The following is an 11,872-nucleotide window of genomic DNA, read 5'->3' on the forward strand; positions in this document are numbered from 1 at the left end:
AAAAACTCCTTAGAACTATCGATTCTGCATGTATTGCCCATTCAGTCCTTCTCTTCACATGCAAACCTCTTCAAAGAGTTGTCTACATCCACTTTCTCCCTTTCCTTTCAACCCACTTACTCCTTACTTGCTGCATTCAAGATTCGCTTCCCACAAGCCTTTCTCAAGGTATCAAGTGAATTTTTTTACTTCCAGCCCTACAGTGCTTGATCTCCCAGCAGCCTTCTGTACTGCTTTCCACTCCTTCTTCCCAGTGTATTTTCTTCCTTTGACTGTTGTAGCAGTATCTCAGCCAAATTTCCTCATACTTCATTGGCTCTTCCAGTTGTTTTGAGTAATAATAATGAACACGAACATTCACTGGAGAATTGCTAATATCTCATTTTATTTTTCATCAAACTGAGGTTAAGCCTAGTTGTACCATGAACAAATAGTTGGACCCCAGTTTGGACACAAATGTTTCCTGACAGAGCCCCACATTTAAAGAACCACCGTACATTGTCCCATTTCTGGGGGGACAAGTGAGCTATGATTAGTGGATCAAAGAAGAAAGGGTTAGTTTGAAAGGAAAGGAGAGCTAAGATGCAATGGAAGGGGTTCAAATTCAAGACCGAGGAGTTAGGTCCTTCCTTGGTCCTTGAAGAGTCATCCTCAGAGCTACAGCCCATCATCCACGAGGCTGCAGCTTCCCCACCAGACCACGAGAGGGCAGCATCAAGAAGCAAGAGGCTTCACCGTGTGCTTCCCCACCACCCTTGGATAGGGAATTTGGGAGCCTGAGCAAGATTATCAGTGGCTGTGCGCTTTCTGGTGCATGCTGTTGCCTCCGTTCAGTTGCTCCTTTTTTTCCAGCACAGATCATCCCTTCTCTATCCACCCCATGGCACTTGCCTTCCCTTCAGTCTCCTGAGCCTTAGGATAAATGGTAATAGAGCGAAGCTACTTTGGGTAGGAGTTTAGGGCGCAGTTTTCCTTGGCTGCCTGAGTGGAGTGCGGCTTCTTAAGGAGCCCCGAGGAATTCATCCTTTACCATCCCTCACGCTCCCCAGAGCCCCGGAGAAACTATATTTGCGCGGTGGCCTTGGGCGGAGGCACTATTGGTGAGTGAGCCAGGGGCAGCCCAGAGCGGGGAGCTAGACCAGGAGATCCAGCCACAATTCATTGCTGGGGGAAGCCAGCCTCTGCTCAGCTTGCTTGGCTGCTTGGAGAGGTCTGTCTGCGCGCGCACTTCCCACATTACAGCGGCCCGGGCTCCCAGACCTTGTTCAGTGATCTACCCAGAGAGGATTTTCTTCAAACACTGTGAGGCCCATTCCAAAATTTGTCTATCGCTTGAGCCAGGAAGGAATCCCCGGTTCCAGCCTCCTACACTTCATGAAGAAACAAGGCAAGGGGAATGAATTTATCCAAGGAAATTATGTGTGTGGGACAAATACATGTGTGGTGGTGGTGATTAGTAATGAAAAAGGAAGTTGAGAAGCTGCGCTGTAAAGTGAAGTCGAGCCACCCAGTAAAGGGCCTTGAATGCAGCCCAAGTGGTTTCAACTTAGAGGGCTATGGGAGCCACCAGTAACTTGCTAGACAGAGCCTGACATGTCTGGTTCTGCTGTTTAGATGGCAGTGATGCAGAAGGTAGATTGAAATATCTGGGTGTAGAGGCAGGGGGGGTGAGTTAGAAAGCTCATTTCATAAGAGCAGAGTGGATGATATGAGGTTGGGAGGGAAGGCGGGTGTATTAAATAAGAGGAGAGGTCATCATAGAGTAGTTGGAAAAGTAAAATCACGTGTGGAGGTAAAAGAAGAAAAATAAAGATGGGAGTAGCTGCCCTGAACTGGATTTGGAAGAGGTTCTATTTGGGACGAGATGAGCGTAAGCCCATAGGCTATCCAAGTAGAAATATGAGGAGGCAGCAGGTTATAGGGTTGGTTCTCAGGACAGAAGCTTAGCACAGGGTTGTATGTGAGAGAAAGGAAGTTGAGCCTGGTGGTTATGTGATCACCAGGGAGAGGAGTGGCAGAAAGGGGGGATGTGCCTGTGTTCACCCCCTAGCACCAGCAGCAGCATGGACTGCTTTTCTTTCCACGTCTCAGCTGCATCTGGTTTCCGTGTCATACCCCACCCAAGCACAATCTGGGACTGACTGTCATGCAGGTGTCCAGAGATCCTGATGAAAAATTCTGTTCTATTCTTTGTTGGGGGCTGAAAATGATAATCTTTCTTTAGCCCCATCTCCCTACCTCCCAGAACACCAGAACTGCTTTCCACAAATTTCTTTGATTAAAACAAAAATCACCAGGGGAGAAGGGATACTGTCCTTAATCAGATTCCTCGACTTCCTGCCCTGGAAATTCTGATTCTCTGGGCCTGGAGTGAGACGTGGGGGATCGACTTCTCAATAACTGCTTCAGATGAGTCTATCAGGGAAGTTTGAGAAATGCTCCTCAGGCCTAAACACAAGTCTGTCTCTTGAAGCCAGTACCAGACTGAACCCCTACTTTCTGCCATAAATCAGACTAGGGTGGGTCTTAAAGGCAACTGCAGGCTAAGCCTCACACTCTGGACCCAAACCAACCGTAACCTCAGGTGCACTAGAAGAGCTAGGGTCAGTGTGGAACCTTCCGGGCAGGTCTGCTGTGTTGGAGAAGTAGTTAAGAGCAGTGTCCCAGTCCACATCTTCGGCTCTGGCAAAGAAGAGCTGTTGCATGTTTTCTGAGTGGGCCGTCACACACTGACACTAATGGGATCTCCAGGGAAGTGAGTATAAAGAGAATCAGAGCACAGAGAGGCTGGAGTTCAGAATTGCAAGTATTTAATCTTCTGTTTGCTACAATCATGACTCCAGTGCCCTTCCTTGTAAGTCCTTTCTCTCCTCTGAGTTACGACTTAATGCTGTTTCTTCTTTTCCCTGATGTAGACCCTGGACCTGGCATGCAGAAGCCTCAGCTCTTGGTTCCTGTCATGGCCACTCCAAATGGAACTCTGGTCCATCCAGCATACTTCCTGCTGGTGGGAATCCCTGGCCTGGGGCCTGACATACACTTTTGGCTGGCTTTCCCCCTGTGCTTTATGTATGCCATGGCCACCCTGGGAAACCTGGCCATTGTCCTCATCATCCGTGTGGAAAGGCGTCTGCATGAGCCCATGTACCTCTTCCTGGCCATGCTTTCCACTATTGACCTAGTCCTGTCTTCTGTCACCATGCCCAAGATGGCCAGCCTCTTCCTGACAGGCATCCAGGAGATAGGATTCAATGTTTGTCTGGCCCAGATGTTCCTTATCCATGCTCTGTCAGCCATGGAGTCAGCTGTCCTGCTGGCTATGGCTTTTGACCGCTTTGTGGCCATCTGTCATCCACTGCGACATGCTTCTGTGCTCACAGGGCCTACTGTGGCCAAGATTGGACTAGCTGCCCTGACCAGGGGATTTGTTTTCTTCTTCCCTCTGCCCTTCATCCTGAAGCGGTTGTCATACTGCCAAACACATATGGTCACACACTCCTTCTGTCTGCACCAAGATATTATGAAGTTGTCCTGTTCTGACACCAGGGTCAATGTAGTATATGGACTCTTCATTATCCTCTCAGTCATGGGTGTGGACTCCCTCTTCATTGGCTTCTCCTACATTCTTATCCTGAAGACTGTGTTGGAGCTGGCTTCTCAGGGGGCAGCACTCAAGGCTTTCAATACCTGCATCTCCCATCTCTGTGCTGTCCTGGTCTTCTATGTGCCCCTCATTGGGCTCTCAGTGGTGCACAGGCTGGGGGGCCCTACCTCCCTGCTCCATGTGATTATGGCTAATATCTATTTGCTACTACCACCTGTGGTCAACCCTGTTGTCTATGGAGCCAAAACCAAGGAGATCCGTTCACGGGTCCTCTATATGTTCTCACAGGGTGGCAGGTGAGCAGAATAACCTCCTTAGGGCCTTCAATCCCTGCCAAATCTGGGAGGATTAGGATCTTGTTGAATGTCTCCGTGATTGGAGCATCCAACCCATCGGGCTGTCAGCTTCTAGATATCTAACTAGATCTTGGATTCCTGTTTCCAGGAAATGTGTTGATTCAGAAGTGTGGTTCTGAGGAAGTTTTGTTCAGGCCGAAGAAGCATCCCCAAGCAAAGGGTGCTCCTTGGAAGACTCTGACATTGGCAGGAATGAGTCAGTACTAAGTCATTTGCTGGGGGTAGCCTGTACAAGTGTGACCTTTCTGCTGACATGGTGGTAGAGCCAGAGAGGCAGCAGCCGGCACTGTTAATCAGCTGTGCCCCCAGCAGCAGGCTTTTGTGAAGGAGATTTGAACGTCACACCTCCATGGCTGCCATAGCATCTGACCTTGGACATTTCAACCATGTAAGACCTGTGGTACAGGAACTTAGGTGTTTTCTGCCTCCAGCCCTCAGCTGTATTTAGTTTAATGTTTAATAGTTTAGTGATGTGTAATTGATATACAATAAATGGCACACATTTAAAGTATACAGTTTGAGGGGAATCTGGGTGGCTTAGTTGGTTAAGGTCAGTTAAGTGTCCGACTTCGTTTTGGCTCTTGGTTTCAGCTTAGGTCATGATCTCACAGTTTGTGAGCACAGAGCCTGCTTGGGATTCTCTCTCTCCCTCTCTCTCTGCCCTTCCCTTGCTCACTCTCTCTGTCTCTCTGTCTCTCTCTCTCTCCCAAAATAAATAAACTTACAAAATTTAAAAAGTGTACAGTTTGATAAGTTTTGACATGTACACACCCATAAAACCACACCACAGTCAAGAGAGTGAACATACTCATCACCCCCAAAAGTTTCCTTATACCCCTTTTAAAATCCTTCATTCCCATCTCTCCTGGTCACTCCCTGCTCCAGTTCCCAGGCAACCACTGAAATGCTTTATGCTACATTAGTTTGCATTTTCTAGAGTTTTATATAAATAGAATCATACAATATGTACTCCTTTTCTTGCCTGGCTTATTTTACTCAGCACAATTATTTTGAGATTCATCCATGTTGCAGCATGTATAAGTAACTTAATTCTTTTAACTGCTAGGTAACATTCTATTATATAATTATGCCATAGTTTGTTTATCCATTCACCTGTTGGACATTTAGGATGTTTCCAGAATTGGAAACAAATACAGCTGCTATGAACATATAAGTCTTTGTATGGACATGTGGTTTTTTTTCCCTCCTGTGTAAATATTTAGGAATGAAATGGCTAGATCATACTGGAGGTATATATTTAACTTTTTAACTGCCAAACTGTCTTCCAGAATGGTTGTACCATTTTACATTTCCACTAATAGTGTATGGGAGTGATACTTTTTTGGCATCTTAGCCTACATTTGGTGTAGTCTGTATTTTTTATTTTAGCCATTTTAGTAGATTTGTAGTAGTATCTCATTGTGACTCAATTTGTATTACCCTAATAAATAGTGATGTTGGCATCTCTTCATGTGTTTATTTGTCATCTGTAAATCATTGCCACTTTTCCATTGGGTTGTTTTGTTATTGTTGAGTTTGAATTTTTTAAAATATATGTTGCATGTAAGTCCTTTATCAGGTATATACTTTACATTTCCCCCAGTCTGTGACTTGTCTTTTACTTCTCTTAAGCATCTTTATAAAACATCAAACATTCTAACTGGTGAAGTCCAGTTTATCAAGTTGTTTCATAGCACGCACTTTTTTAAAAAAAAGTTTTTAATGCTTATTTATTTTTGGGAGAGAGAGAGAGAGAGAGAGAAACAGAGCATGAACAAGGAAAGGCAGAGAGAGAGAGAGGGAGACACAGAATCCGAAGCAGGCTCCAGGCTCTGAGCAGTCAGCACAGAGCCTGATGTGGGGCTCCAACCCATGAACTGAGAGATCAGGACCTGAGCCAAAGTTGGATGCTTAACCTACTGAGCCACCCAGGTGCCCCTCATAGCACGCACTTTTGATGTCATATCTAAAAACTCATCACCACAGTCACACATACACAAAAAACATTATTCTTTTTCCCCCTAGAAGCATTATAGTTTTAGGTTTTATGTTTAGCTCTGTGATCTATTTTGTGTTAGCTTTTGTATATAGTGTAAGGTATGGATCAAAGTTGATTTATTTCCATATGGACATCTAGTTATTTTAATGCTACTGGACTATCCATGGTCAACTCTGCTTTTGTATCTTTGTAGAAAATCATTTATCTATATATGTGTGGGGTCTAATTCTGGACTCTGATTCATTGGCCTATTTTTCTATTTTTATGTCAATACCACATTGTTTTGACTACTGCAGCTTTATAAGAAATCTTGCAATCAGTATTGTCAATCCTTTCCCTTTGTTCCTTATTTTCAAAGGTGGTCTTTCATGGGAATTTTAGCAGCAGTTTAAACATTTATATAAAATAGTCTTTTAGAATTTTGATTTGAACTGTACTGCATTGATATAGGTCAATTTAGAGAGAATTAAAATTGTTAATTAGTGTCTTCTAACTCATGAACAAAGTATATATCTTCATTTTTAGGGTCTTTGGTTTCTTTCAGAAATGTTTTGTAGTTTTCATTGTACAGATTTATCATGTCTTTCACCAAATTTATCTGTATTTTATATTTTGATGCTATTATAAATGGTATTTTTTAGTTAAAATTTATGGTCATCCATTATGTTAGTATAGAGAACTGTAACTGATTTCTTTATATTAACCCTGAATCTTGCACTTTGCTAAACTCAATCATTTCTACAAGTTTTTTTTTGTATATTTCATTAGATTTTTCTACATAGATGGTCATGTTGTTTGTGAGTAAAGACAGTCTTACCTCTTTCGTTTCAATTTGCATACATTTAATTAATCTGTTTGTTTGTTATTGTATTGATAAGAAATGACAGGACATTGTGACTACAAGTGATACCTATCCTGTGATCTTGGGGGGAAAATATCTAGTTTTTTACTATTAAGTATGTTCTATCAGTTCTTGAGAGAGATATTGAAATATTTAGCTATAATTTTATATTTGTCTATTTATTCATGTAATTATATCACTTTTGCTTCAAATATTTTGAAATTTTCTTAACAGGTACCTAAATATTTAGCATTTTTAAATTTCTTCTTAATGAATTAATCTTTTATCATTATGAATTGGCCTTCTTTATTTGTGGTAATATACGTTACTCTGAAATGTACATTGTCTGATGTTAATAAAGCCATTTTAGCTTTCTTGTAATTAGTGTAATCATGACATATATTTTTCCCCATTCATTACTTCTCATCTATTTGTGTCCTTTTGTTTGGAGTGCCTTGTCGACGGCATATTGTCAGATCTTACATTTTTATCTGATTTGATGACATCTGTATTTTACTTATGGTATCCCATTTTCTCTTTGTACCATCTGTTTTCCCCCCTTTTGCTTTTCTTTCTTTTTGATTAACTGAATACTTTCAGTGGTTCTGTTTTATCTCCTTTTATTGTTTATTAGCTGTCACTGTTTTGTTATTTTAATGGCTGCTTTAGCATTTATAATGTATCTTATCACAGCCTACTTTCATTTAACCATTCAATGTGTAGAAGAAGAATTTTACAATACTGTATTCCCATTCCTCTCCTCCCAAACTTTGTGCTGTTTTTGTACATTTTGCTTTTATTTATTTTATAAATCCAACAGAAAATTGTTTAGTTTTGTTAACAATTATCTTCAAAGAGGTTTGAATAGCAAGAAAACAACTTTATGTATTTACCCACGTTGTTACAATTTTCACCAGTCTGCATTTCTCCCTGTAGATGCCCATTATTTCTATTTGGTATTATTTTTCTCTGCTTGAAGAGTTTCTTTTTCTTTGTTTTTCTTTTTTTAATGTTTATTAATTTTTGAGAGAGAGAGAGAGGCAGAGTGCAAGCAGGGGAGGGGCAGAGAGAGAGGGAGACACAGAATCCGAAGTAGGCTCCAGGCTCTGAGCTGTCAGCACAGAGCCTGATGAGGGGCTCTAACTTCTGAACTGTGAGATTGTGAACTGAGCCGGAGTCAGATCCTTAACTGACTGAGCCACCCAGGCACTCCGAAGAATTTATCATATAACTTGTGATGTGGTTTGCTGATAATGAATTATTTCAGCTTTTTTATACTTAAAGCATCTTTATCTTGAGCTTCTTGCATCTGTGAATTTATAGTTGCATCAAATTGGAAAACTTTTGGCTGCTATTTTTTGTAATCCCTCCCCCTCCCCACACCAAGAACTCCAATTACATATAATTAGGCCACTTGACGTTGTCCCATTGCTTGCTGAGTCTGTGTTTGTTTTTTATTTACTTAAAGTTTTTTTTAACATTTATTTATTTTTGAGAAACAGACAAACAGAGCATGAGTGGGGGAGGGGCAGAGAGAGAGGGAGACACACAATCTGAAGCAGGTTCCAGGCTCTGAGCTGTCAGCACAGAGCCCATCGCGGGGCTCGAACCCATGAACAATGAGATCATAGTCTTATGACCTGAGCTGAAATCTGATGCTTAACTGACTGAGCCACCCAGGTGCCCCTGTATTTGTTTTTTAAATATTATTTTTTTATCTGTGTTTCATTTTGAATAGTTTCTAATGCTATGTCTTCAAGTTTACTAATCATTTCTTCCACAGTATACCCTCATCCAGTGAGTTTCACATCTCATACATTGCAGTTTTTATCCCTAGAAGTGTGATTTCAATTGTAAAAAAATATCTTTCATGTTTCTACTTAAATTTGTTATCCATTTAATGCAGTTCTAATTATCATCTTAATGTCTTCATTGTGTAGTTCTAATATCTGTTTCAGTTCTGGATCAGTTTAATTATTCTCTTCATTTTGGGTCATTTTTCTTCTTTGCATGTCTGGTAATTTGATCACCTGCGAGACATTGCAAATTTTTCTTTGGTGCTACATATTTTTGTAGCCCTGTAGGTATTCTTATGCTTTGTTCAGGCAATCAGTCAAGTTATTTGTACATAGTTTGATCATTTGGGTCTTGCTTTAAAGATTTGTTAGGTGGGACTAGAGCAGTGCTCAGTCTAAGGTTCATTATTCTCCACTACTGAGAAGAGGTCCTTTTGCATTCTGTATGCAGTGCCCTGTGAATCTTGAAGTTTTTCAGTCTGGCTGGTGGAAACAGTCACTGTCCTTGACTCTGTGTAAGTACTGGATAGTGTTACCTTTAATATTTTCAGGGAGCTCTTTCCCCATCTTTAGGTAGCTTGCTCACCTGCATGTGTTGATCAGTACCTCAGCTGAAGGAAGACCCTCTACATCTCTAGACTTCTCTCTCTGTGTAGCTCTTTCATCTTTGATACTTTCTCTTCCAATCTAGCTGGCTTGATCTTCCTGAACTCTTTGCCTCCATTTCCTTAACTTAGGGTGTCCTCTGGACTCTGCCTAGGTTCTCCTCCCCTGTGCTGCAATGAAGCTTTTTTAGGGCAGTAAGCTGGGGAAACCCCAGGGTTTCACCTTACTTGTTTCCCATGTCTCAGGGCTTACTCTCCTTCATTGCCTGATGCTTACTGTCTTGTAAACCATTGTGTACGTATATCGTCCATTTCTTGGTTCCTTCAGGTGGATGTTGCTTCTTGATACTCCATTTTGGCCAGAGTAGGGATGTATATATATTTTAAGTCTTCACATAGTCAAAGTTTGGGACGTTGAGGAAAACAGCAAAGATAGTTCAAGAGGGATGGCAGTGAGTGTCAGGCTACAGATTCCACAGGGCACCTGGAGCTCTTGTCATCACTAGTTTTGATGTGGTTCAAGATGGAATGGCCTGATTTAACATAGTCTATTTTTGCATAGTTTGAGTTAGCATGCTCTGTGTTGTAAATTTAACACATATTGATGTAAAGCTGATTAAGTAGAAAACAAGGAGAAACCAGCTAGAATTCACTTTGCTTTATTTATAGACTTAAAAAAATTTTTTTTATTTGAGTATAGTTGACACACAATGTTTAATTAGTTTCAGGTATACAACATGGTGATTCAGCATCTCTATGTTGTGCTGTTCTTACCACAAATGTAGCTATCGTCTGTCACCATGCACCACTATTACATCATTGGCTATATTCCCTGTGTCATACCTTTTGTTCCCGTGACTTTTAAAAAACTTATTTAAATACTCAAGGTATTTAGTTTCACATTAAAATTGTTCTCTAGTTTTATAAATGTTCTCTCACTATTTTTTGCCCTTAATAGAGAAACCAGATGGCATTGGTATTATATGGCTGGTGTTGGAGATAGGGGAGGTTTAAGGAAATCACATCTTCCTTCCTCAGCCAGAGATTCAGAAACCCAAAGCCAGGGAGTGCAAGATAGTATGGTCCCCCAGGGATCCATGTTATGAGTTAGCTAGACACAGGGTGCAGAGCCTGGGAGACAAAGAAAATGTAGCTTTGGGGAAAGGTAGATGGGTCCATTGGGATCCAGACTTAGCAAGGACCCAAGCAGGGGCCACCAATGGGAAGAAGGCATAGTACAGAGAAAGCTTCAGGAAGAAAAGGAGCTCATACTTAATCATGGGACCTCACTGAAAGCTTATTCTGCTTTTCCTCTGGCTGAGTTTGATGAGCCTGGGAAGAAAGAGAAAAACCCCTCACAAAGGTCATGGCCACACAAATGAGTTTCTTCTAGCCTTTCCTTACTCATCCCCCTGTCTGACTTTACACTGGGAACTGGCCAATAGCCCAGCTGGCACAGGGCCCATCTGGGGAGGACTCTAGAGACCCTGTCTACCCACTGCCCCTCCTTCCCCATACCCTGAGGTACACTTTCCCAGGACACAGAAGCCAAGAAGGACACCAGACCTACAGTTGGCTACTGAGAGGTACCTGCTCAAAGACCCTCTGGGAAGCACTCCCTCCACCAGAAGGGAGAAGCAGAAGGAGGGAGGAGGTAAGACAGAGAATAAATACCCAACCAGGGAGGCCCAAAGGAGGGGGTGGAGACAGAGAGTGGCAGCCTCTTCAGGAAGAGGACTAGAGGAAAAGACACGTTCCTTCAGTGCGTTGAGGTGAGCGTAGGAGACCAGGGGATATGTGCAGGTGTGTGGGTTTCTTGTAGCTGGGGATTTCCCATTAGATTTTCCAAGTGAAGGAGAAACCAGGCTGTGATGAAATGAAGTATGGGAGTGGAGCCAGGAAGAATAAAGGAGGCTCCTGACTCAAAGGACAGTGTTAGCAGTTTCTATGTGAGGTGAAGGGAAGCATGGACAGTGTTAGCTGCTGCCTGTGGGTAATTTTCAGGTACTATAAAAAGTGATCAGTTTACTGGGGTCCCCATTTAGATCCTGGCAGGAGCTGTCCTAAATGAAGGTGAATGAAGAACAGACTGGGTTGGGACTGGGTTAGAGTTCAACTGGGGTCCGTCCATGTATTCACAGGACCAGTCCTAGTTTGTTAGTGTGGTTGAAGTTCAGTTTGTGTTGGGGGTAGGGGCTCATTCTGTACTCCGCATCAGGAGTCAGAGTATGGCTGATACAGAGTGTGGCTGATATTGGGACTTCAAGATCCTCCTAGGGCTCTGGTCTTGACTCTGTGTGTGCCTAGGGGCAGGGTCCAGTCTTTATTCCATTTAAAAAGTGGATTACTGTCTACATTGTGACTTCCCCTGCCTTGCACTCTGTTCCCTGGCCCCACTGAACCACGTGCAGCTTTCCTAACAAGGTATGTACTCCTTCTCTCTGGGTGTTCGAATTTGTCAGTATGCACTTTTAACAACAAATTAGGGCCAATTTGTTGCTTTAGTTCCCCTGGCCCCCTCAATTAAATCAAAGCCCTTTGCCATGTCTTGCAAGCCCCTCCGTGATCTGGCCCCTGCCCTCCTCTCTGACCTCACTTTCCAAAATTCCCCTGAGCTCTCAGTACTCTGGCCATGTTGACTTTCTTTCTGATCTGTGAACCACCAGAATAG

The 11,872-nt window shown here is 42.5% G+C and overlaps 1 protein-coding gene across 1 annotated transcript; it reads left to right on the forward strand.

Moving 5' to 3' along the window:
- Positions 1-2,833: 2,833 nt before the first annotated feature.
- On the forward strand, positions 2,834-3,904 carry LOC124506504 (olfactory receptor 51D1). Its single transcript, XM_047072596.1, has one exon. The coding sequence runs from the start codon at positions 2,834-2,836 to the stop codon at positions 3,902-3,904; it is 1,071 nt and encodes a 356-aa protein (XP_046928552.1).
- The last annotated feature ends 7,968 nt before the right edge of the window (positions 3,905-11,872 follow it).

This window comes from Lynx rufus, unplaced genomic scaffold (genome assembly GCF_022079265.1).
Source record: "Lynx rufus isolate CCGP_SWC_20201006 ecotype Redwood Valley unplaced genomic scaffold, mLynRuf1.p SCAF_9, whole genome shotgun sequence".
Taxonomy (NCBI): domain Eukaryota; kingdom Metazoa; phylum Chordata; class Mammalia; order Carnivora; family Felidae; genus Lynx; species Lynx rufus.